We start from the raw sequence: 26,390 nt of genomic DNA, 5'->3' as shown, positions 1-26,390 counted from the left end.
CGGTAGCCAGTGTCTTACCATCTCCCCTTCCCATTCCAAGTGGGCAACTGTAAGCTTCATGTGCTAGAAGTTTTATTTGATAGGAGCCCAGTGATTTTGAGCCATGTTAGTGATTCGCCTGGGATGGCTTTCTCTCCTCTCTATTTCCTGATTCCTAATTGCATGATTCCTATTCCTGGTTCATTTCTCACCAAATGAAATTAAAGAACATTTATGTAATTGTTCTTACTCAGGCTTTACTTCTCTGTGGCACACTCAAATATTTATATGGTAGCTAGGATATAGTCAGAATAAAAGATAAAGTAAATTATGCCAGAAACAAAGGCTCATGTCTGTCAATGCAAATACCGACTCTTTCTCGGACTCTTAGATTATCAACCCATCTCAGTTTCCTTTGTGTCTTTAAATTACTAATGCCTATTTTGGAACTTCCATCAGTAGTCACACATTTTCAAATATCCACCATTCCTACATAACAAAGCAAAACTGAACTTTCCTTGAACTCTGCATTCCTCTTTATACAAGTCTCATATTTCATTTGCCGCCAATTTATTGAGCACCATCTGTATTCATCTTCCTGTTTTCCCATTTCCCTCTCTTTCACCCACCTGGGATTGCCTCTGCCACTCCACTGAAATTGCTTTGGCTGAGTTTATCAAAGATGCCTGTGAATTACATACTTACACTGTTTCTCAGTGATTAACTTACCCAGCCTATCTGCACGACTCCCAACTGCCCTGCCTATCCTGGAGTGCCCATCTCACAACACATCCTCCGTTCTAAACAGTGCATGCTCTCCCCATTCCTCTCTGGCGTTGCCATACTCCCTACACATGTGGCTCCCCCTCCACCCTCCTTCTTTCTGCCTTGGCTTTCCCAGGGTTCTTCTTGATTCTCTTTCCCTATTTGCTTTCTACCCCAAGGAATCCCACCCCAAGGCCTCTTTCAGTATGAATTACGTCCAAATGCTAATGACTCCTGGTACTCTCAGCACAGTGTAGAGACAGGGAGTCTCCAGGGATGCGTCTTGCTCACATGATAACCATTAGTCCTTTACATGTGGCGCCCTTCTCTCCTTATTGACTGCTTTACTGTACAAGTGCCCAATAGAAAAGCCTGTTTCTTCCCAAGAAATCTAATGAAGGTCTGTGGAAACCCCAACATTTTTTTGTATCTCAGACCCATTTAGCAAGAGATGCTTTTGTTGTCAGCCTCTGAGAATGGTTCTGCAATTCACTGAATATTATACAGTCTCTCTTTGTCTTTTTAGTTAGTGTACATGGTTGGGACATGTCGAGCTAAGGCTGCTGAATTGTTTTCATTTTTTTAAACAGGTGTTAAATTGTTTCACCTCTGGTCAACTATTTTTTATTGCTCCTTTAAAATTTTTCATACATGGGAACTGTATTTACAAAGCTTCTGCCACCCAACTCTTCTCTAGAATTTATGACCTCTTCTTCTTTGAGTATTACTATATTGTAATGTTGCCGGAGAAAACTGATTTTCTTTCTCTTAGTGGCCATTTCTTGCTTCCAGCTCTTCATCTAGGAGTGGGGCATTGTGGAGTTTTCCCTACTCACACTGGCATGTTGGCTGGCATGGTCATTATGCAGGTTTTATTTAGGTAATCATATTGGAGACTTCACAGATGTAGTGCTCCTGTCAGGTCTAGAAGATACCGTCTTACAGCAGGGTGGCCTGATCTTTTTCTATTACAATTTTTCTGCTCTTACTTCGATTGTGTTCTCTGAGCCTTGGGTAGAGGGGTGGCATTGTACATGTACCAGTTGGAGCTGGGCTCTCCATACTCATTTCATTTTTTCATTTTGACCAGTTCTGCATCTTTTTAGTAGCCTTTGTCAGTTGCAAGCCATAGAACCCAATCAGAAACAATTGATTTAAGAAAGTGGTGACAATGAGGTTTTCTATTGGGTTCGCGACCACTGCAGCTGCAGGTGGTTGTCTAGGCTTACAGTGCCAGGCCTGAGTTCCCATCTATTGGTTGGGCTTTGCTTAATTGTGAACAGGTATGTCGAAGGCTGAGCTTTTGTGATTAGTTAGGAAAACTACCACTAGTTTCTTCATACTCAAGAAAAGGCAGGGTTATCTATATAATGGTCAGACAGTGTCGCTCACGGTGGCTAATTCTACAGCTTCTTGTCATTAGAGAAAGCCTCTGAGTCCTGGCCAGAAGACAGGTGTGTGGTCTAAGACAGCACAAGGGTTTTCCATCATCAGTTCAAAGCAAACACTGACCAAACATTTTGCAGTCTCTCACACACTTGGGGGACTTGCCATTTTCAATTTCGGAAGCAATGACTCTTTAGGGTGTTCTTTTTTTCCTGACCATACAAATCTTTTCTAACCATCAGCAAGCTGGAAAAAAAAGCCATAGTCATTGTAGGAAAAGGACCTCACATTCACTTAATGCCAAATGTGTATCTGATATGTGTATTTTGTTGTTATTTTATTTAAAATCATTTCAATGTCCATAAGCTCTTATGTGATAGATGCTAGATTGCTTTTACTTTTTCAGTGGGGGGTAGCCAAGCTTCTGTGGTGTATAGAATCCCCCTTTGTCATGTAGCTAAGGAAATGGCAGGCTAAGTATATGACCTCTGAAATGCTTGAGATACTAAAGCATGGTAAAATAATACAACAGCCTGATTCACATTAGCACTGGACAGTCTCCTCAGGAGCTTTACCAGCACAGTGGGAGTGGGTGCATATTGTCCAATTTCTGTAGTTACTAGGGGAGGAAAGTCTCATCCACTTCCCAAGAAGTGCACTCTGTTTCAGTTAAGAACTGAAAGCTTCGTTTCATGTTAGGAACTTTGTCATCAATCAAACAAAGGCCGAATGACATTCAGCAATATACAGTCATTCCCGTGTTTCTGCAAGATGAACCTCACTTGCATGTCTAGGATTTGGTACACACCCATCCCAGGGATACACAGTGGCAACCAGTGGTAGAGGCAGACCATCCTTCCCACCCGTGTCTCTACCTTTCTCTTGCTGCTCAGTGGATACTTTTCTTGACACCTTTGGGGCTGAGAATGTAGCTTTCTTTGGCTCTCCTTCTAACACTCAGAGGAGCTGTGGAGTTGTCACTTGGCTAAGTGTCCCCATTTCCCTTCCCTGCCAAGTCCCTGCAAGTCCTGGACACCTACCTCTCCACCTCCTGCTCCCAGGAGAACTCCTTTGCTGTAGCCTTTTCCTATTAAAGATAATTATACGGTTGTAAAAACAAGCGTGGCGATAATGAAGGCAGCTGGGTTGTTGACTGAGAAGTAGACTATTAAGTCTGTTCTCTTTCCATTACCCTTCTAACTAGGATATATATGTCTATTAATTTCAGCTTTTAAAATTTTTAATCACTTTGCTTCTAACTCCAAACCTACCTAATGGGGTAAGCAAACAGTTTGGATTTCTGCAAACAGCTTTAAGGACTGTGACTATGAATCCCCTCGTAGTCAGTGAGAACAGAGGCATCTGAGGTTTCATCATGGAAGGAACATTGATGAATCAGGCAGCTTGGTTTGATCTCATCTACCCAGAGTTGAGGTAGGTTCAATCAAAGAGAGAAATACCAATTAAGAGATAGACTTCTATGCCCTACCACACAACAGGGACATATGCTCAACCATGTTCATAGCTGCTTTATACATAACAGCCAGAACATGGAAATAGCCTAAGTGTCCCTCAGTAGAAGAATGGACTAAGAAACTGTGGTGCATTTACACTATGGAATACTACTCAGCTATTAAAAACAAGGAATTCCCGAAATTTGTGGACAAATGGATTGATCTAGAAATTATCATAATGAGTGAGTTCACCCAGAAGCAAAAAGAGACAAACGGTATATACTCACTTATATCAAAACACTAGTCCAAGGGATACTTCCCATGAAAAACTTTACTTACCAGGAAAGTGGGTCAGAGGAGAAGATATCCTATTGAGACTTTAGGCGAGAGTAGCATGGAAGAATGGGGAAATAATAGGACCCACAGTGTCCTGGAAACCTACAAGAAGAACTTTATGACAGGCAGATCTGGGTCCTGGGGTCCTCCTCAAACTATTGCACCAGCCAAGGAGAATATAGGCAGTAAACTTCAAACCCCTACCAAGACCTAGCCGACGAACATGATATTCTCCACTGTTGAGTGGAGAGTGAGATCTGACTCTCACACAAACTCTGGTGCCCCTTTTCTGACCACGTCCCCTGGATGGGGAGGCCTGGAGGCACTCAGAGGAAGGATAGCAAGTTACCAAGAAGAGACTCGATATTCTAAGAGCATATATAGGGGAGGAGGTCTCCCTCCATCACAGACATAGGGGAGGGGAGAAGGGTGGAAGTGGGAGGGAGGGAAGAATGGGAGGAAACAGGGGAAGGGCTAACAATCGAGATGTAATATGAATAAATTAATTTAAAAAACCAAGGAATTCCCGACAAAAAAAAAAAAAAAGAGATAGATGTCTTCACTCCCTCCCTCACCCATCTGTTCTACAATCATTACTGAGAACTTAATATGCTCCTCTTTCATTGATGGTAAAGAACTGAGGAAGCAATTTAACTCTTTTTGTGTTATGTGTGAGTGGTGGATGTGCACTCATCATGAGAAACATTCAGAAACTCATGGAAAAGCACTGTTTCTGTGGCGTACTGCACTGAGGGAGATCTGTAGGGTATCACCCAGTGAGGAGAGATTCACAGGATAAAGTAGAACTCTGTCTGGTTCTTACAGCTGGGCAGTTACTTGAGGGGTCCAACTTAGCACAATGTCCAAGGCAAAGAACCTTCCATGACCTGAACTTGTGTGCCTTGGTAAGATAGGCAAGTGAGGGGCAGTGTTTCTGGGCATGATTCCGTCTTCATCATTAATTTCTGTGCTCTTGGGCCACAGTGAATACTCTATGAAACTCAGTTACTGTTTTATGAGACAAACGGTGGGTGCATTAAGAAGATCTTTGGAACTTTATGGTGTTCTGGCTGATTGAGAACTACTTTGGAAACAAAACTATCAAAGGGATTTCAAAATAAAAGCCAGATGCAAATGGATTAGAATAACTTTAGAAGGGCAGGGTCTACATAGCTTCAGTACACCTCCGGTATCCTGTGTCCCTTTACGGACACTCTCAGGACACCTGTAGGAACCTTAACATTTCAGAGAGCCCATATTGGAAAGCAATGTACCATATGACTCCAGAAAGGACCTTCTGAGAAGTTCTCATTCTAAGGTTCCAAAGATCTGTTCACTATGTAGGTTGTACCTTTTAGTTGCTCAGGAAGGGCATACTACTCAGAGTGATTTCTATATCTCATTTCTTCAATATCAGAATTACGTGGAGAAAGAATATTCGCACTGTGGCTCAATCTTGCATAGAATTGCTGAAATTTTCTTCTTTCTTCATTCCACTACACAGATTCTTGAGGAACACAAGAGAGAAATAGCAGAGTAAATATGAAATAAAAAGTCCAAAAGTAAATAAAGTTATGATCCCAGGAGATCACACATATAGAAATAAATATGCAAATAAGGAAAATATAGTACCTGCCATAGGAGGGTTTATAGTCTGGGGAGAGAGAGAGAGAGCACACAGCAAAATAACAATAATTGGACAATCTGATAAATCTGTGAGCAGATCTACATAACGGTGAGAGACAGAAATAGCAATTTATTCATTTATTCATTAAGACTGTCAACAAATATTTCTAAAATTGCAGCCATCCACAAAGCACGTGTAGCCACATGTGGGGGATGTAGTGAACTAGATAGAGCTTGCTTTTCCTCTTTATTTCATTGCTGCTTTAGTTACTTTTTTCCCCCAGTACATTGACTGAACTGGACTCAAATTGAGAGTGCTCCAGCTTTAGCTTTCTCAGCACTAAAACGGCTGGAATGCATAACCTTCCATGCGTTATCACCCTCCCTTGACCCTCCGTGTGTATGTGTATGTGTGTGTGTGTGTGTGTGTGTGTGTGTGTGTGTGTGTGTGTGTGTGTATGTGTGTGTCTATGTGTCTGTGTCTGTGTCTGTCTGTGTATGTGTGTGTCTGTGTATATCTGTCTGTCTGTCTGTCTCTGTGTGTGTGTGTGTCTGTCTGTCTCTGTGTGTGTGTATCTGTGCATATCTGTCTGTCTGTCTGTCTGTGTGTGTGCCTGTGTATATCTGTCTGTCTGTCTGTCTGTCTGTCTCTCTCCGTGTGTGTGTGTGTGTGTGTGTGTGTACTCATGCACATGTGTAAGGAGGACAGATATTGATGTCAGGTGTGTTTGTCAATCACTCTCCATCCTATTTTTTGAGACAGGTTCTCTCACTGAACCCAGTAGACATTGATTCAGCTAGACTACTCAGAGGACAAACCTCAGGAATGCTGCACTCTTTTTTTTCGGTGCAGAGACTTCAGGTGTGTGCTGTCACACCTATTTCTTCTTTTTTTGGTTTTTTAGGATGCTGGAGATTTTCTTCATTTTTAACTCTCTCGTAGTCCTCGTGCTCACAGAGTAAGCACTTTACCAAGTGAGCCCTCTTAGTGGTCCTCTTTTACTTCTATTCTAATGGGAGTCCATGACTTAAATTAACTCTCACCTCTCGTAGTCATTAAGAAGCAAAAATAAATAACATGGAACATGCATTAAAGAGAATTACAAGGATGCATAAAATATCCTCAGGGTTTGCACTTGAGCCTGGCATGTAGGAGGTGATTACATGACAGAAGGATCCACGCATGTACACTCCTTCCTCCCCTTTCCTAAATTGGGAGTCAGAAGGTCTGAACAGAAATCAATCCTTGCAATTTATTTTTAACTTCTTTCTTCTTAGCCAGGATTGATTTTTGTCTTTGTGATCAATGGTGCAGAGAATAGTTCCACATCCCAAGCAGCCGCTCAAGCGCTGGGTCCAGCTGGCCCCACGTCTATCGAACAGAACATTAGAAGCTGATTATGAAAGTAATAGGATGAAGATGTTTAAAGGATGAGTCTGATTAGTCCTGCCATTCTGGGGAGGAGTGCTTGCAGACAGGCCCACTGGATGCAAGAGCCAGAGCTCAGGGGTGTGAGCTCTGTGACCAGACACACCACCTACCCAGAAGCTAGGCAGGTGACACGGGGAGGGGGAGGCACTGGTGATATGCTTCTTGCTTGTCAATCACTCCTTCTCATCCTTCCTGCCTGTCTTCCCGAGCCCCACCCCCCGTACTGTGTCAACTTCACTTTGTCCTGTGCTACTAGATTTGAACCTAGAATGTAAGCCTCTGTTCAAAATGACGACAACAACGGCAAAGATTGGGCCTTCCTTTTTCTCTATGCTTGGTGGATTTCAAAATTGTCTGATTCTTTAATCTGCACCTTGTCTTCCACTTCTTGTTTCCTTCTAGATGAAGGCTTGTTTCACAGGAACCTGAGCTTGGCCACATTCATGTGGCTTTCTAAGACTTTTTTTTACTTCTCATGGTCAGACAAGATTGGTTGCAACCTCTTCTGTGAACCAGTTTTGGAATGACATGCTGTGGTAATTCCATTGAGAGCAATTGGCGATTACAGCAGATTTTGCCCTCCCAAGGCCCTACATTTAGTTCTCTAGGGTAAATGTGCCAGGTTTCCTGTCTGCTGGGCCAGCTCTCCCTTCCAGATGTAACACACACAAAAAAGTGATCTGAGAATTCTGAGTGTCACTGTGCTTGTTGTGTCATGGTACTGAGTGTCATTGCTTCGTAGCTGATCTCTATGTGAGAGGGGGAAAGATACAAGGGATAAGTCCCTTCTTGCCTTGAATTGCCAAAGGTATAAACTTGTCAAATGGGTGGTGGTTGATTCAGTAGTCAGGTTTTTTTTTCTCCACTTTCTCCTATTGGTTTAGAACCTGGCTAATTTTCTTCACAATAGGCAATTCTGAAATTTGGGAGGATCCCATGTTAATGGAGATTTGTGACCTAAGCTTTTTGTGAATGAATGTAATTGTTGTGATGCCATATGGCTTATTTCCTATTGTATTGTAGAAGAGATACAGAGAGGATACACCCCCTCATTTGCTGGGTAGAGCCTCTCAGAGGACAGTTCTGATGCTCCTGTCTTTGAGCATTGCAGAGTATCATCAGTAGTATTAGGGGTTGGCTCTCTCCCATAGGATGGGTCTCAAGATGGGTCAGTCATTGTGTGGCCACTCCCCCAATCTCTGCTCCATCTTTGTCCCTGAACATATAGCAGGCAGGACAAATTTTGAGTGGAAAGTTTTGTGAGTAAGTTTGTGCTTCCCTCCCTCCATTGGAAGTCTTGTCTCACCACTGGAGTTGCCTACTTCATACTCCATATCTCCTGCTGTTAGGAGTTTCAGAAAGGGTCACCCTCCATGTACTCTCTGTAGCCTCCCCCATTCCAGGTCTCCAGAGATGACCCCATTGATTTCCATTCTCTCTCCCAGCCATCTCTCCCCACACCTGATCCACCCCCAAGTCTCTTCCCCATCCCCCTTTTCACTCATTTCCTTCTCTCCATCTACCACCAGTGTCTATTTTATTTTTCCTTAGTGAGATTCAAGTATCCTCCTTTTGGTCCTTAGCTTCTTTGGGTCTATGGGTTGTAGCATGGTTATCTTGTACTTTATGGCTAATATCTGCTTTTAATTGAGTATATACCCTTCGTGTCTTTCTGTGTCTGGGTTACCTCATTCAAGATGATATTTTCTAGTTCTATCCACTTGTCTGCAAATTTCATTATATCCTTGTTTTTAATAGATGGGAAATTCCATTGTGTAGATGTACCATATTTTTAAAAATCAATTCTTTTGTTGAAAGACATTTAGGTTGTTTCTAGTTTCTGGCTATTACAAATAAAGCTGCCATGAGCATAGATGAGCAAGGGTCCCTGTGGTAAGGTGTAGTATATTTTGGTTCTATGGCCAAGAGTGATATAGTTGAGTTTTGAGTTGAACTTTTCCCAATTTTCTGAGAAACCTCCATATTTACTTCCAACCATGGTTGTACAAGTTTGCTCCACATCCACACCAGCATGTGCTATTGCTCAAGTTTTTATTTTAGCTATTGTGAAGGGTATAAGATGGAATCTCAGAGTCATTTTGATTTGTATGTTCCTGATAAATAAGGATGTTGAACATTTCTAAGTGCCTCATGGCCATTAGAGATTTCTCTGTTGAGAATTTTCTGTTTAGCTCTATATCCTATTTTTAGTTTCAAAATTTTTTTGATGTCTAATTTCTTGAGTTCTTTACACATTTTGGATATTAGCCCCCTTTCAGATATAGCATATTTCCCCAATGTGTAGGGAGCCATTCTATCCTATTGACAGTGACCTTTTCCTTACAGATGCTTTGGAGTTTCATGAGTTCCCATTTATCAGTTGTTCATCTTAGAACCTGAGCTGTTGGTGTTCTGTTCAGGAAGTTGTCTTCTGTTCCAATGAGTTCAAGGCTGATCCCCACTTTATCTTCTAATAGATTTAGTATATCTGGTTTTATGTTGAGGTCTTTAATACACTTGGACATTAATTTGTTTAGGGTGATAAATATGGAGACATTTATATTTTTCTGTATTCAGATATCCAGTTAGACCAGCACTATTTATTAACGATGCTCTCTCTTTTCTATTGTATGATTTTTGTTTCTTTGTCAAAAATCAAGTGTCTGTAAGTGTGTAGATTTATTTCTGGGTTTTCAGTTCTATTCCATTGATCAACCTGTCTGTTTTTATGCCAATACCCTGAGATATTTTTATTATTATTGCTCTGTAGTACAGCTTGAAATCAGGGATGGTGATACCTCCAGAAATTCTTTTATTGTACAGGATTGTTTTAGCTATCTTGATTTTTTAAAAATGAAGTTGAGAATTGATCTTTCAAGATCTATAAAGAATTGTGTTGGAACTTTGATGGGAATTACATGGTATCTGTAGATTGCCTTTGGTAAGATGGCCATTTTTGCTATGTTAATCTTACAGATCCATAAGCATGGGTGGTCTTTCCATCTTTTGATATGGACTTATAAGCAGTGGCTCAGAGCTTCACTCAGGACATTTGAGCCCAGAGTCTTCTTTTTTAACCACTGCATGATCCTGCCACTTAAATGACAAATGAACACAACCTGTAGGTGTATTTGTCAGAGGCAAATTGAATCAGAAACTATGTAAGGATATGAACAAACATTCATAAGTCAGTGCATAAGTGCTTTAAAAAATATAACATTATACTGAGCATGTTGTACTTTGGAATATATATGTATGTATATATTCCATGTATATATATATGTTCATATACATTCATGCTTGTAACAACAATCATATAAAAAGCATTTTTATTTTTATTTTTAAAAATTTTTTATTAATTTATTCTTGTTACATCTCAATGGTTATCCCATTCCTTGTATCCTCCCATTCTTCCCTCCCTCCCATTTTCCCTTATTCCCCTCCCCTATGACTGTTCCTGAGGGGGATTTCCTCCCCCTGTATATGCTCATAGGGTATCAAGTCTCTTCTTGGTAGCCTGCTATTCTTCCTCTGAGTGCTACCAGGTCTCCCCCTCCAGGGGACATGGTCAAATATGAGACACCAGAGTTCATGTGAAAGTCATACTCCACTCTCCACTCAACTGTGGAGAATGAAAATGAAAATGGATTCAATAGCCAATAAAAAGCATTTAAAAAATGTTGATTGAAGGAAGAAGGCCATACCTGGGCTGATTGTCCTGGGTTCTGTAAGGAAGCAGGCTGAGCAAGCCAGAGGGACCGAGTTAATAAGCAGCACCCCTCCATGGCTTCTGCATCAGCTTCTGTCTCCAGGTTCCTGTCATATTAGTCTGTCCTGACATCCTTCTGTGATGAACAGCGATATGGAAGAATAAGCCAAACAAACCCTTTCTTTCATTAGCAACTTGCTTTCTGATCATGGTATTTCACCACAGCAATAAAAGTCATAACTAAGACAGTTATAGATTAGAAATGAAGAGGTGTTTATACCACGCACCACATAGTGCTACATTATGGACGTCAATTGTCACTCCAGAAGACTCATGTATTGACTACTCAGCCCCTAGCTGGCAGTGCTGTTTGGAAGACGTTGAAAACTTTAGTATTGAGACCTACTTGAAGGAAGGATGTTATAGAGGTGCGTCCTTCACTTGTCTTGGGCATGCCCTCCTCTGCTTTCTTTCCTTACTTCTCCCTTCTCCTCTTCCTTCTGTCTCTCTTCCTCCCTCCCTCATATTGGCTACTAAGGAAATGAATAATCTCTGTCATATTTTTTTCCTGAAACCATGATATTCTTCCCCAACTATAGGCCCAGAAATCCAGAGCCAAAATATAAAGGACTAAACCCTCTGAATCCATGAGCTACAATGAATCCTTCCAGTGCAGTCACATAAATACACACAGCATAACAAGTACAATCGGCACATACTTGCTATTTCTTTCTGTCACTCCAAGGTACCTCATTCCAAATCAACAAGTGATTTATAATTTTCCAAATCTCCATTTGCATGCATCTCCAGCTTTTCTAGTGAGCTTACCCTTCTTCATTTTGCTCTGAGTTCTTCTCCCCATCTTTGTTTCTTTTACCTCTCTCTCTAGCTGTCACTTAGAACAGTCCCAACTGTCTGGCATCTCTCATCTCTGTGCCTTATATTCATAATCTCATTAAGCAAGCAACATGCCCTTTATTATTAGGGATCAACTATTCCAAGCCTGCAGGATTATAAATCACACCTTTTTGCATATTACATATGACATTGTGGTGTGTGTGTGTGTGTGTGAGAGAGAGAGAGAGGGGGGGGGGGAGAGAGGGGAGAGAGAGAGAGAGAGAGAGAGAGAGACAGAGAGAGAGAGAGAGAGAGAGAGAGAGAGAGAGAGACAGAGAGAGACAGAGACAGAGACAGAGACAGAGACAGAGAGAGATCATTTATGTATGTCATGCTATGGATGATTATTTAAAAGGGTGGCTATATCCATAACCTCTGGTGTCAAGCACCTATGTGTTTAAATTCAGCTTAGCACCCTGCTAGTAATTGTGAATGCTATATTATGTTTTATTGTGCCATCTGCAACTATCAGGAGGATGGGTGTGGTGCCCACAGTATCCACCATGAATCCATTCTAACTGTAGAAAGGGACGTTAGACTAAGTTCACTTCACCATGGATGTTCTGTGGAGGCAATGTTACAGAAACTGGCCTTCACATCAGGGAGGGGGGTTAGTCTTTTGTCAATAATCTTTCACTGTTATCAGTAAACCGGGATGATGGACTCTTTGATGCTTTTTCTCTGATGATAATCCTTGGCCCAGTCAGGGCACAGAAGAACTAAATGAGCACTTGCCTCATAGTTGTTACGTACAACATCTCTCATGTAGACTTCAAACATGATAAAAGTTCACAAGATAGTGTGAATTTGGGCACAGCATTCATTCACCACTGGTTGGTTAAGAACATCTTATCATCTGCTGTTCTTTTTTCCACATGAAGGCAAACTTTCTTAGGTTCTGATTTTTAATGTTGAATTGTTATCAATTGCTCAAAGGAATATTTGATGGAAAATCACTACCCACTTGGATAACAATCCATGCAATCAATTCTCTCTCTCTCTCTCTCTCTCTCTCTCTCTCTCTCTCTCTCTCTCTCTCTCTCTCTCTCTCTCTTTCTCTCTCTCGTGTGTGTGTGTGTGTGTGTGTGTGTGTGTGTGTGTGTGTGTGTGTGTGCTCGTGCGTATGTTTTAATTTTGGACTCAACATAAACAGATTTTAGAAGTATATAAAAGTGAAAAAAAGCCTGGGGTTAAAAGTCAGAAGTTATGAGGTTTTCTTTGAAACCCAACTTTAAGCAACAAGGTGACCTGAAGTAGTCTGTTTGTATCTTGGGTCCTTTAGTTTTAAAATGATGATATAAGCCTCCTGAGTTGTATTCAGATCAAATTAGAACCAGTATAACCAAATCAAGTTTCATGGTGGTGGTGATATGTGTGTGTGTGTGTGTGTGTGTGTGTGTGTGTGTGTGTGTGTGTGTGTGTGTGTGTTGTGTGTGTGTGTGTAAAGAGAGAAAAATAGCATGAAGTTGGGTTGGAGGGTGAGAGAGTGAGGGAAGATCTGGGAAGAGTCAGTTGAGGGGAAAGAATATGGTCAAAATATATTGTATGAAATCATCAAAGAATAATGGATATATCAAAAAGAAAGAAAGCCTAAGAGCATTAGAGAACTGTAACGATTCCAGATGCAGTGTATAGATACAACTTGCTGAGAGAGGACCAAGATAACAATAAGACACATTATCTACTATCAAAATCAATATAGCTTTGCTGTACCAAGCAGCAACTAGTAAGTAAAGCAAGAATATAATCAGCAAAGAGACTAGAATGCAAAGGAAAAATAAAGAATGGGATGGGAAACCAAAGGAGGAGAAGGAAAAGCCACCATTAAATTGATTTATTCTAGGTATGGTTCCTTATGATTTTTTCCTAAACTAGTCATTCTTTGGAGAAGCTTCAGAGTCAACAATACAGACTTATTCTAGCCTATATAGTATAACTGACCTTGTTAGGACTTAGTACATACATTTAAATCTGAACTCTGCCACCTTGGCTTTCTGTAAGTCACTCAACTCATTAGTAAATAAGAACTTCATGATGCCTCCTTCACAGGGGAAGTTGTTCATGGGAACAGACAGTATGTGTATTGTCAATGCAGCAATGACACTCAGACTTATGGGCTTGAGAATACCAGTTGTCATTTCTCTACTATACATAGCTCTTTTAGGGAGGAGACAGTGTTCTCTGAGGGACCACATCACAGATGGTTTCAATCCATTTTCTGCTCTCCTGAAATTCACCCATGAGACATGCAAGTCTCACATTTGCCAAGCTTTGCTCTCATACCTAGCAGTTCACATGTGTCTCTGAACCACCTGGAATCCCAGATCCCAATGAACTGCATCTCTAGAAAGTTAATGATCCTGTTTGCTATTTCCTATTAAGATGTATAAAATATCTTGAAAATACCAACAGAATTAATTATTCTCCAAGCAGCCATGTATACCTGCCATTTTGCTTATGTGGCTGCAGACACTCGTGTTTCGCAGTGCTGCTCAGCTCTTTCCTGCTTCCCTTTCTTCTGTTCATGTTGCCCATGGGCCTTTGTTCTATGTGTAGGTGGATGCCCGCTGACAGATTGAGTACCTCTCAGTGTCAGGATGGGCATATCTGCATCTTCAGCTGATTTGTCAGTGGAGATACTGTAGACCTCTGGGTTTCCTGCTGTTCTTTACAGGGCAATTGTTACATCTTAAGCATTCTTTCTAGACTACTTTAAAGTAATAAAGCCCATTTTTAATCTTATCTTATATCTTCACAAGAATATGAAAAGAGTAAATATGGTTAGGTTATTTTTTTATAGGAAAGTAACCCCCAAATTGCTAAAATTTTGTGGCAGAGTTGAAAATGAAGCAGAAGCTATCACAGATGCCAGTGTCTTGATGTTACACTTCTGTCATACTATTTCATTTTCATTTTCTGACGTTCAGAAAGACTGTAGAAGCAGTAGAGGCTAGTGTCTACTTTGGGTGATTTTACCCCAATAATTGATGTCATAAGGTCTATTATTGAAAAAGGAAATATACTACATGGCCATGGTTGGTCAAGCTAAATAAGAAACTTGTATAACTACGGGAAGACTGCATAATCCAGACACCTTAATTGGAAGCTCTAACACACACTTAGTTCCATGTTTTATGGAACAATTTTGATTCCATGGTATAAGGAACAGTGTCTTTTTTTTTAAGTAGAAAGAAGGAAGTGGTTATATAGCAAGCTTTAACATGTCTGTCCTTCATTCCGGATTGCACAGGAAGAGTGTGTGTGTGTGAAGCTTTGTCATCCTTAACAATAGTGACAAGGACTACATTTCAAATACTGTTACATTACTCTGGAGTAGTCACACGCTCCCAGATGTTAGAATCTTCAGTCCAAATCCAGATTCTGTTATTATTTCTTCATTTCCTTCTTCCTTTCCATCTACCCACATTCCCACAAACAAACCCATAAACTTAAGTGGGGGGATACAGTAAGATTCTTTTTCTCAGGAAGTCAGACTGGCATCCCAAGGGCTTCTTTTCCCTCTGAGTCTTGGAAGTTAAAACATAAATATCAAACTTGTTTTCTTTAATGGTAATCTGTAACACATCTGGGCTTTGTGGTCTCTATTTGTGGTCCCCTTGGAAAGTCATCCTGGCCAAGGATTTGAAGACAAAATATTCTCTCTCTCTCTCTCCCCCACCTCTCTCTCCCTCTCTGTCTCTCTCTGAATTTCTTCCCATGATACATCATCTGATGTAGTAGTAGTAGTATTCATATCTTTATCTTTCTTTTAGAAGAGGAAATCTAAATTACTTTCCAAAGTCAATAAATCAGCAAGGAGAGAAGGAAGATACAAATATATTTCTAGGGTACCAACCAATGTACTCTTTTCTTGAACACTGGAGAGAGGATATCCTTGGAAGGCACATGCTATTGGCAACTGAGTCCCTTGTTGTATCTGACGAAATACAGGTGGTCAGAGATAAGCATGTTAATTCTTCCAGCCATTGTGTCCCAGACATGCACTCACTGTCCCATGGTTTTCTAGCCCATCTTCTCCCTCCTGGCATTTCTAACAAGCAGTGCCATAGTAAGTGGTCTGCCACTGGATCTGATAAGCAGTGAGGTTGGCTTGCTAGCTGGTGATGGTGGTAGTTGCTTCAAGTGAGTTCATTACTCACCTCCCCCCATGCCCTTCCATCTCTACAGACATGAATCATGAAAGAGATGGAAATATTGGCTTCAGTGTCAGCTTTTTTATCCCAAATCTATTCTTGGTGAAGCTATTTTGGAACTATTATGTTTGGTACCAATAAATGGTTTTATGTACAAATCTGTTTTGAAAGAGACCCAGCCTTAGCATAAGATACAGTGTTAGGTAATAGACCCACTCTTTCTAGACACAGATATAAAAGTGGGTATTACATTAATACTGCAGAGCCTCCAGGCTATAAAACGAGCAGACACTAGCAAGACAAACACTAAACTTGGAGTCAGACTGTCTAGCATAGGAGATGACTTGCTGATAGGATTCTGTGTTTTTCTAAGTGCTGCATCATTGAGAAAGACAGGTAGGAGTGACCTTAGCAAAACAGTTTGGGGACATGTACTCAAGTTACCAAGGCATTTGTTTCTTCCATGAAGAAGCTGCCATGATAGTTGTCATCTTCATAGACACTGTAGGAAGATTTTGGTGAGGAGTATGGCTGTTTGTTGACTCTCTGTTTCTCTCTGTCTTCTCTCTCTCTCTCTCTCTCTCTCTCTCTCTCTCTCTCTCTCTCTCTCTCTCTCTCCCTCCCTCCCTCCCTCCCTCCCTTCCTCCCTCCCTCTTCCTCTCTCTCCCCCTTCTCTCTCTCTTTTAAAGTAAGTTTTACTCTGCTGTCCAGGTTGACTTTGAACTCTGAAGATGAAGTAGTGATTGCCCCATCTCAAGCATCTGGGACTATAAGCATAAAATTGGCTCTTAGGGTCCAGTATTGAAAAAAACTATCTCTTTGTTGTTAAAAGAAGAAAAAGGTTCTTTGAGAGAATTTTGTAAGTAGAGAAGGGGGAAAAAACTAAAAACATTGAGATGTAATTTAAATAATCCAAGTGTAATTAATGAGCAAAGAGTTTACAGAAGGTAACTCTTCATCTTAAGGTTCAAGCATCCCTTTCCTTTCCATAAGGAGAGAAAAAAAAAATGCTTGAGCCATGTGACAGGCAGCTGATTTATACCTATAAGTGTAGGCATTTTTCTTTATCTGTATTATTCAAATTATATTGGGCCCAGCTCAATATACTAACTGGAAAAACTTCTAAATGTCATTTTCTGTGAAAGCAGTGGTTCTTTGTAGAAGACAAATTTATTTCCATTGTGGTCCTTCATGTCCACAAATTCTGAGAGAAGCACTATTCACTCCTGAGCAACAATGGAACATTGATTTTTTTTTCAAGGACTGAGAAATTGACAGGAGTGCCACACAGGAAAGATCTGCCTTGTTGGTGGATATCCTGTCTGCAGAATTTTAAGTTGAGTGACATGGCATCTATCCCTTACCACAGAGAAGTCTGGAAGGCTCACTTGATGCAAGTTGACATAAGCTTTAAAAACCATAAATATCAGGTTCCAATTCCAGGATCCTCATTCACTGGCTGTGTATTTTGGAGTATTTTGTGTAACTTTATTACATGTCAGTTTTCTTTCTGAATATAAGCTGGAAGGCTAGTGTGTACAGATGGACAGTACTTGACACAAGCGCTCATAAACATGACACAAGTGCTCATAAACACTATTTGCTATTAGCCTCTAGTAATAATTTTATTATCAAAAATAATAACATTAACAATTATTATTGTGGATATTAATTAAAGTTAAACACTATTTATAAAACAGATGCTCAAAAATATTTGTTTCTGTTCTCATATTTCCTATGCCTGCTTATAAATCCAGAATCTACAGGTTGGCTTGTGTCTATGGCAGAAATCGGTTCAATTGCTGAATTTCCAAAGAGGGCCAGGAACTAACTCACTACCTTTTATTTCATTTTTAGCATGCATATTTCCTTCTGTTCTGTAGGAAAAGCTATCATTCAGAAACAGGATGAGTGAAAATAAATAATAAAGGATATGTCAGGTTAGCTTGGCCACAGCAAGAATGAGGATAGTAAAAAGAGACAGATATATTTAATGGCCAATGCATTTATCCAAAGAAATCATTTTCACTGGCTAGGTGCCCAATTAAACCTGTAAAATGGAAATCCCGAAAATCAGATTAATGAGCCCGTCATCAGTAAGGAAAAGACATAGCTAATTCTGTGTTTAGCATGACGGATGGGCCCAGAGCAAATAATTGGGTGACATTCATCAAATGTAGAATAAAAGGTGTCATTGAAAGGAGAGTAGTAATAATCTCTGGGATTTACAGAGCTAGAAAATTTGCTTGTAAGGAAGAGAAAAGTTCATCAAAATAGATTAATAGTCACTAAACTTTATTCCTTCCTGTGTGGTTGCCAGAGAGTTGCACAAATAATCATGGATAGATGGCAAATGCACCAGCTGGGTATCTCCCAAGCACTTTGAAGCCTCACTCTTGAGGATGTGGTGCTGAAGACACTGTCTGGAAATAAGCCTCTGACCATCCAGGACTGGACAGGACTGGAGAGAAATTTTGTGTACTCGCCTGTAGTCATGAAATAGTGGAAAATGCTTGACCCACAGTCTTTGTGGATAGGCAGATTAACCCCAGAAATCTACTATTCAGTTTTTAGTATGTATTAACTTCTGGTTCATTCTGGGCCAGGATTTGGGCAGTGGCAAGGGTAAGAAAGCCAGTGTTTCTGCCTGCCACTGGGAAAGACTATGTAATGTTGGATACATTGGCTGAGCGCTCTCTGATTCAGTCTCCTGACCTGGAAAGTTATGGCTCCACTAAGTCAAATGAGGTCAACTGTGGACCTGCAACACCTTCTAGCTCATAACACTGACTGATCGGTGGCTGTTGTTACATTTGTTTACATTACCTCATTTCTTCTAAGAAAGCCTGCTTTTTAAAATGCCCCATCGATGTCATAACAGGCTGTCTAGGAATTCAGGGAAACAAACACACATGTCAATTGCAAAGCTTTACAAGTATATTTCAAAAAGATAAAAGAAGCAAGAAAATATGTTCTGTTTTGTAGTGAGATGAGTAAGACAGAGGAAAGATTCTTTCATCCATTTAGAGAAAGGGTGCAACTTTAGAGCTAAGCTTTCCGAGGTTCAAATCTGTGTTTTCTTGGACAAGCCACTCAGCCTTATACCTTTTGTCATGCTGCCACAAGGAATAACTAGATAATTTATAAGGAGTGTGGTTGATGTACTCAACAAATTTTAGTTGAGCCATTTCATTATTTATCATCATCGTCATCATCATCATCATCATCATCATCATCAATCTATCCATAGTTGTCTTAGAGATCAGCTGTGTCAATCATTTCTGCTACTATAATAAAATACCGTGGACCATGTGTGGATAGTAAACAGAGTGATTTGTTTTTCCCTGGTCTTGGGGCTTGTGAGTTCAAGATTGAGGCACTGACTGGCTGATCCACTGCCAGAGGGATCCTCATGTCCTGCTTTCAGAATGGTATCTTCAACATTGTGTCCTTTCCAAGCAAAAAGGAACAACAAAGGAAGGAGGTCTTGGGGTTTCATATTTCCCTAAGGCATTAATATCTCCATAAGGGAAGAATCTAAGAGACCTAATCATCTCTTGAAAGACTCCATCTCTTAATTTTGTTGCATTTACAGACCACATTTCAATATGAAGCCTTGGAGAGACTTTAAGTGTTCAGTCAACAGTAGCCCATCCCAATATTCCCTGCCCAATACTTGTTTATTGTCACGTACAGAATGTCCTCATTCCACCTCAGTGACCTCACAGTCTTAGCCTGTGACAAATCCACCTCGAAGTCCAAGGCTAATGCCTCATTTAAATATCACTTAAATCCCTCATGCATGAATTCATCCTCAGACAAACTGCTCCCTAGCTCTGGGTTCTTATGTGGCTGTAATACAGTGGTGCGTTAAATGTGGGTTAGGTATTTTCATGTAAAACTGCAAAAGAAAGTAACAGGGAAAGCATCAGATTTCAAGTAAGCCCCCAACTCAACAAATCCAACTACTTTAGTTCCGATGATTGAAAGTGATCTTTGTTTGTCCTGTCTTCCAGAGAGATGGAGGAAGGCATGGGTTGAGTCCTTATAGCTTTTATTGATGTAGCCCACACAGCATCTCTCGTGGATTGAGTTGGAATACCTGTAGCTCTCCTAGGCTGTACTTCCATCATCAGTGGTACACTCCTGGAGTCTTGGGGAAAATCTCAACTCTGTGGCTTGGCTGGGACTTTCCCAAGTGGAAGCCTCTGTGTTCTGGTCATACTCTTGTCACTCCTGTCCTGGCAGGGGTGGGGGGTGGGGACTCAGCTGAAAACCCATGCCTGTGGCATCCTCTTCCTGGTACCCAGAACCTTTCATGGGATCCTTTGAAACTTAGCAGAGGCAGTCATACATCTATAGCCCTTAAACTCTGTGTGCTTGCAGAATTTGTACCACAGGAATGCCCTCAAGGTTTATTTCTTCTGCTTTTCAGATATGTGGCATGAGGCACACATGAGGCCCAGCAGGAACATCTAAAAAATTCTACAGTAGAATCTGGGAAACAGAGGCTTAGGTGATGCTGGGTAGCAAGCCCCAAGGCCCTTGAACCCTTCTGTCCCCAGAGACTTGCATCTCTGCGCCTATAATGGGAGTAGTAACTTTGGAAGTCTTCCAAATGCTCCAGGGACCACTCTTCCATTCTCTTAATGAATGCCATCTGGCTTCCTTCTGTTCCTCCTAATCGCCTTATGAAATGTTTCCTTGATCACACCTTTGGCTTTCTCACCCAAACACATCTTTTCACTGTTTACATGGCCACGATCAGAATTTTCTAAATGTCTAACTAGCACTTTCCTTTTGGCATATAAACTCTGTCCAGAATTAATTCTCTCATCTCACAGTTATTGTAAGCTGTCTAACAGCCAAGTGACAGCCTTAACTTTGCTGAGATGCTTCTCCCACCAAATATTCTAACTGCATACATTGAAATTCTGCTGCCCAGGAATATCATAACACAGAGCCAGTTCAGCTAGGTTCTCTGAAGGCAGCCTGTCCTTAAGTATTTAGCACGTTACTCCTAGTTTTCATCTGGACTTGCGTTGGCTTCACATTCCCTGTGCACATGCCCACCTGCATGCTGATCACAACTGCTGAAGTCGTCCCTAAGAAGACTAAAGTTTCCTCCGAAGTACTCTTCTGATTCTTCACCTTAAAGCTCTGTTCGGCTGTGCAATACATGCTTTTTCTATCATTCATTTCAGCTTCTTAAGCCCTTTCCGTATATTTTAGTGTATATTTTAGCAACCAATCATTTCTTCTAGTATCAATTTATCACACCATTTCTGCTTTTATGATCAAATATCTTAAACTGAGCAACTTATAAATATTCAAAAGACAATTCTCATTATGCCCAACAGGCTGGAAAGTCTAAGATCAAAGCACAGGTACATTTGTTGTCCGTGAGGGCCCTTTCTCTGCCTGTGACCTGGTGTCTTGTGTACTGTGTTCTCACATGGTTGAAGGGAGAGTGGACTAAGAGAGGCTAGAGTTACTTGTCTGTAGCCATTTTATAAGCCTCTTCATTAGGCCAAGTGTTCACAGATTGATCCCCTCCTAAAAGACCCTACCTCTTAATGTTATTGCATTGGCCATTAAATTTCAACATGCATTTTAGAAGGCATGGGGACATTAAAACTGTGGCACTTGTGTTGTCTAGGAAGGAAGGAAGCCACAGCAATGCTATAAGATATGAAGAAACACTAATAGCCATATGTAAGGCACAAGAGTAAATGTTGACTGCCCCATGAAAAAGGGAGAGGTAAAGTTCAGATTTAAAGTTCATGTCCTGATTGACAGGACCACAGCAAATTGGTGGCAACTAAGACCTTTCCATGAACTCCTGAGGCTTGTGTTTAGGTTTAGGCATTATTGAATTTCGGCAAGTGCAAAGATGTACATAGACATGGTAAAGTTGCAGAGGCATTTTAATATCTGTGGAAGATTCTGTGGTAATGTAAGTACTTGGGGGAACTTCCTGTGGCTCCTAATAAGTTAGAGCATTCCATGGGACACAGGAACCATGATCTGTATTCATTACTGAAGCATGTATGTTCCAAGCTGTGTGTGTGAGCTTGTGTGTCTGTGCCAAAAGGTAGATTTGGTGAGGTTCTATAGAGAAGTAGATTTTAAGGATAGCATATATTTGGGGTGCTTAAATATTACCTCATGTATGAGATCTCTTTTGCGGGCTGATAAAATGCCTTAGGACAAAATAGAGATGAAAACTAGACAACAGTGTAAATGAATTAAATCCTATTGAATTGCACACTTTTAAAAGGTTTAATTATAAAATTTTCATATCAATTAAAATTATCACCACTGTGAATAATGGGAGTCAGGAAGTTTAAGTGAGGTGAATATGAATTTCTGTTAAAGATCTAGTTCTCAAGTGTTCCAAATATACTTCCCAGATAGCAAATGCACCAAGAATCTTATTAGAAAAGAAAAATCCATTGACTCCACCCAAACTCAATTGAGTCAGACATGGGGCCCAGCAGTCTGAGTTTTAACAAGCTATCCAGTGATTTTCAAACACGGTAAAGCTCAAAACCATTGATCTAGTTTTTTGATTGGCAGGTATGTTTATATGTGTTGGCTTTATAGTTAAAATAGGACAAACAAATGCATAGGGTCATGCAAGGTCTAAGGGTGTCTACCAACCTAGACCTAAGAGTAACATTTAAATCTGATTCTATGAAATTAATGATATTTTTAAAAATGAGAAATTTACCATGATCCATCAATCACAATATGTCAATACTCATTGTAAACCAATACAAAACAATGTAGACTTATAACAAATACTTTAGAAAAATAAAAATAAAAGTTCTACAATTTAAAAAACTATAAATATCATTAGTAAATGGAGGAGGAGGGCTCCCCCTTTCTGAGGACTAGGGGAGGAGGATGGGGGAAAGAGGGAGGGAGGGCAGGACCAGAAGGAGATGAAGGAGGGGGCTGCTATCAGCATGTAAAGGGAATACATTAAAAAAATTAAATTTAAGGAAAAAAAAACCAACAAGAACAAAGAGGAAAGAAAATAGATACTTAGGAAGAGCCCTAAACATCAAGGAGCTAAGCCGTTTCCCATCTTCATTTACAACGTGAACTTCCACACCAGGCTTTTCACAGGCTCTGCCTTATGCTGAGTCTAACATCTTCTCTACCTGGCAACTTGGAGTACCTGCTTTGGAGTCTTCCAGTCTGACTTGGAATCTGACGAAGAGAGCCATGGGAGAAGCCATCTCTTAGAGTGAGGAGTGATGGGTGTCTTTCAATAGAGGTGTTACACCCCATTGCTCCCAGCAGTTGCTAGGGATGGCTGTCAGCTTTGGACAGGAGTGAGGGGACTGGCTGCTCTCCAGCATGTACTCAGGCTTTGGTGAGATGGAAGCATGTGCTTGGCATAATTGTCTCCGCAGCAGTCTGGTTGCTATTGTCCTCCTGCTATTTTCTCTGAGCAGGCCATGCTATCTTCTTCTGTGAATATTAATTTCTCCTGAGTTAGGATAATTGGACCAAGAGCAGCCCTCTGCAGAGCTGTGCCATATTGGCAGGACTTTTCCACAAACCCAAGCCTGGGGACCAAGTTTTGGAGGGGTTCCATGGTCATCTAATGAAGGATCCATCCTTTGCCAAGTGAGGTGGAAGAGCTCATTCCTGTCCTCGTAGCTCTGAACAAACAGAGGTTTATGAATTCCATGTCTGGACGTTTTCTCTTACCTTCAACGCATTTAATCAGCTTGCACATGGGAAGGATCAATAGGCATCTGTGCAATGTGGGGATTTATGAATATGAATGAAAAAGTGTGACTGTCAGAAGTGAAATTAAATTTCATAGTAATGATGCTTTGAGCCATGCTAATAATTTAGATTGCAAACAATGCGTATGATCATCGTGCTGTGGTTGCAATGTATTAATAAATTGTTAAAAATAACATACTGGACAAATAGATCATGATGGAAACTGATGCTGACACTTTCTTTGTTTTCGGTGGAAAATACACATTAGGTATGTTTCATCTGCAAAGCACAGTGACAAGTCCTCACTTAGAAATTTAGGAAATTGGGAACAATTACTGTAACTGTGTACTTATTGCTTCAGCACCATGATGCAGAAACCCTTCAGGATGTCATGGGATCAGATACTCAACACTAGCATAAGATATACTTGAAAAGTAATTTTGAGCATATTTTGGTTGTTTTTGAACAGGACAATATTTCTCACCTTGTGGCTTCATTTGATCTCTTCTTGTTTCCCCCATGATCCAGGTAACCATAGGTGGAAGAGCCAGCTACTACGTGTCCTATCGAAGAGAAGCCTTTGCCCAGATAAAGCTGCCCAAGTACTCCTTGCCAAAGGTAATGCACACAGCACTTGCTATCCTGGGACTTGCTAGACAAAACTGGGGATGGAGAAGCTGCCTCCATGGATTGCAGAAAGCCATTGGCATTTAGTCCGGAAAGCTCCTGAAGGATTTGGCCATTGTTCATGACGGTGTATTCCTTTCTTAGCAGCGTGCCAGGCATGGGTTTGATTTCCTGTAATTCAAGCATGTGGTGTGATATTGGGCTCTTTGCCAAGAGTTAGAAAGAAAGAAATACTGGCTTTGAAACCAGTCTCTTCAGAGGGTCCTCCTTTCTACAGCAGTGTTACTGACGAACAGAAGGCAAGTGTGTGAGAATGGAGCACAACTGCTGTGTGTTTACGTGAACGTGCACAGAGAAGTCACAAGCTTTCCTTGCTTCTCTTTGCATTTTAAGGGTAAATGTGGACAACACCACCTATGTTTCTGCTCCACTCTGTCACTGGCTAGATAAAACATCCTAACCTACTGGAAAAAAATAAGAAATGGTGACATTTCAGCTCTTCCATTGGGACATTATAGAGCTTATTCTGTGGATCCCTCTTTGTGAGAACACCAGCTTCTAGGTGAAGATTGATCTTGTGAATTCATTGTGATCAAAACCAGGATGTGATGACATCACTTAACAGGGCTGCATGGAAGCTGTCTAGGGTATACACTTACCACGTCATATGACAAAAGGACATCGGCTTCTAAGATGAGGCTAGGAAACATTGCGACAGGCTACCTGAGCACAGAGGTGGGAGGATTGCAGGGTAAGAAGGTAAATCACTTTATATCCCCTCATATTTTATATTCAGTTATGGGTGTATTCATTCCAACCCATATTAATTCTTTCTTTTATTAGTTTATTCAATTTTTCTTCCATTTAAGTGGGCAATCTATGCTAAACATTGAAATGTTTATTAGAATTCAAATTATAAAACTCAATCTCTCTCTTATTTTTATTATTTGCCCAAATTATTAATTTTAAATGTTTTTAATTGAAATATAATTTCATCATTCCCCATCCACTTCCACCCCCCTGCCCCTACCAGATACCTTCCCCTGAACCCATCTTGTACCCTGACTCTCAAGTTCATACTCTCTTTTTCTCTGATTATATTTGTTATATAAGTATGTTTATATATGTGAGTGCAAATATATACATATACACATATATGCATATACCATATTTTTTAGACCATAAGATGCATTTCCCCCCAAAAAAAGTGTGGGGAGGGATTAAGGTGCGCCTTATGGTCTGATTGCTTTTTTTTTTTTTTTTTTTTTTTTTTACTGTTTTTCTTATTTTACTGTTCTATAGTCCAACTGTCTCATAGTCCGAAAGATATGGTACACATATCCATACGGCATACCCTGCTATGCCATTGTTTTTGTTTGTATGGATATGGATTGTAAGACTGAGAACTCCGCATTAGAAAAACCAATGAGGCTCATCCTTAGGAGAGGCAATCAAATGAGACAAAGGCCTGAGCCTGGCTTCTGTGATTTGATGCAAGGAAAAGTAGGTTGGTAGCGGGACAGGAGTTGGTCAGAAGCACTTTGACGGGAAGCCTCTATGTTCCTTCAATGCAAAGCACAGAGCATGCCAACAGGCCACATTTTGAGGTACCAAGTTCTGAGTCACATATAGGAGAAAGAAAGGCTTGTCAAACCTGGAAATGACTTGCGCATGTTCAGAAGCAATATTGGGACAAAACTGTGCCATTTGCTTCAGCAGTAGCTGTGACATTAGATGGTTAACATTGTGTTGTAGCCTGACTACATTTTCTACATGCATTAACTCAATTTCTTGAACTTTGCACATTTTCCAAATATCAAAATATTCATAAGCAATAGAAATCAAATTAGTATAAATTTAATAACATGTTTTTAAAACATTAAAGTTGGCTAGAATAGTAAATATGATAACAAATATTTCTTACCTTCTGAAATCAAATAAATATAAATTTAATAAAATAATATAAAACACTTTAAAAAATTGAGCTAACCAGGTATTGAACACTGAATGCAATACAAATGTTTTCTGCCTGGTAAAGCTTGTACTCCAGTAGACAAGCAACATTAACTAAGCCAGTGTGCATATACGGAGTATCCTAGAAGTCTAAGGACCATTTTTGGACAAAAGCCACTGAATACAGTTAGTGAGAGCAACTTCCCAAGAAAGTTATGTTTAAAATAATATAAGAAAAATATTAAATTCAGCATGTAAACAAGAGTAGGTTGGAAGTGCAAAGCTGATAGATAATATAGTCACGTCTTATTATCTCAGAGGATTTG

General features: G+C 40.3%; 1 protein-coding gene across 1 annotated transcript in view; it reads left to right on the top strand.

Moving 5' to 3' along the window:
- Positions 1–26,390, top strand: part of SORCS3 (sortilin related VPS10 domain containing receptor 3) — a 613,431-nt gene that overhangs the window by 461,943 nt on the left and 125,098 nt on the right. The window contains exon 8 of the mRNA XM_084772036.1: positions 24,013–24,102. Within this exon, the coding sequence (XP_084628162.1) occupies positions 24,013–24,102 (90 nt within the window). The remainder of the gene's footprint in view (positions 1–24,012; positions 24,103–26,390) is intronic.

The sequence above is a fragment of the Acomys minous genome (genome assembly GCF_964271855.1).
Source record: "Acomys minous genome assembly, chromosome: 2".
Lineage (NCBI taxonomy): Eukaryota > Metazoa > Chordata > Mammalia > Rodentia > Muridae > Acomys > Acomys minous.
This window is presented reverse-complemented; position numbering and strand designations above follow the sequence as displayed.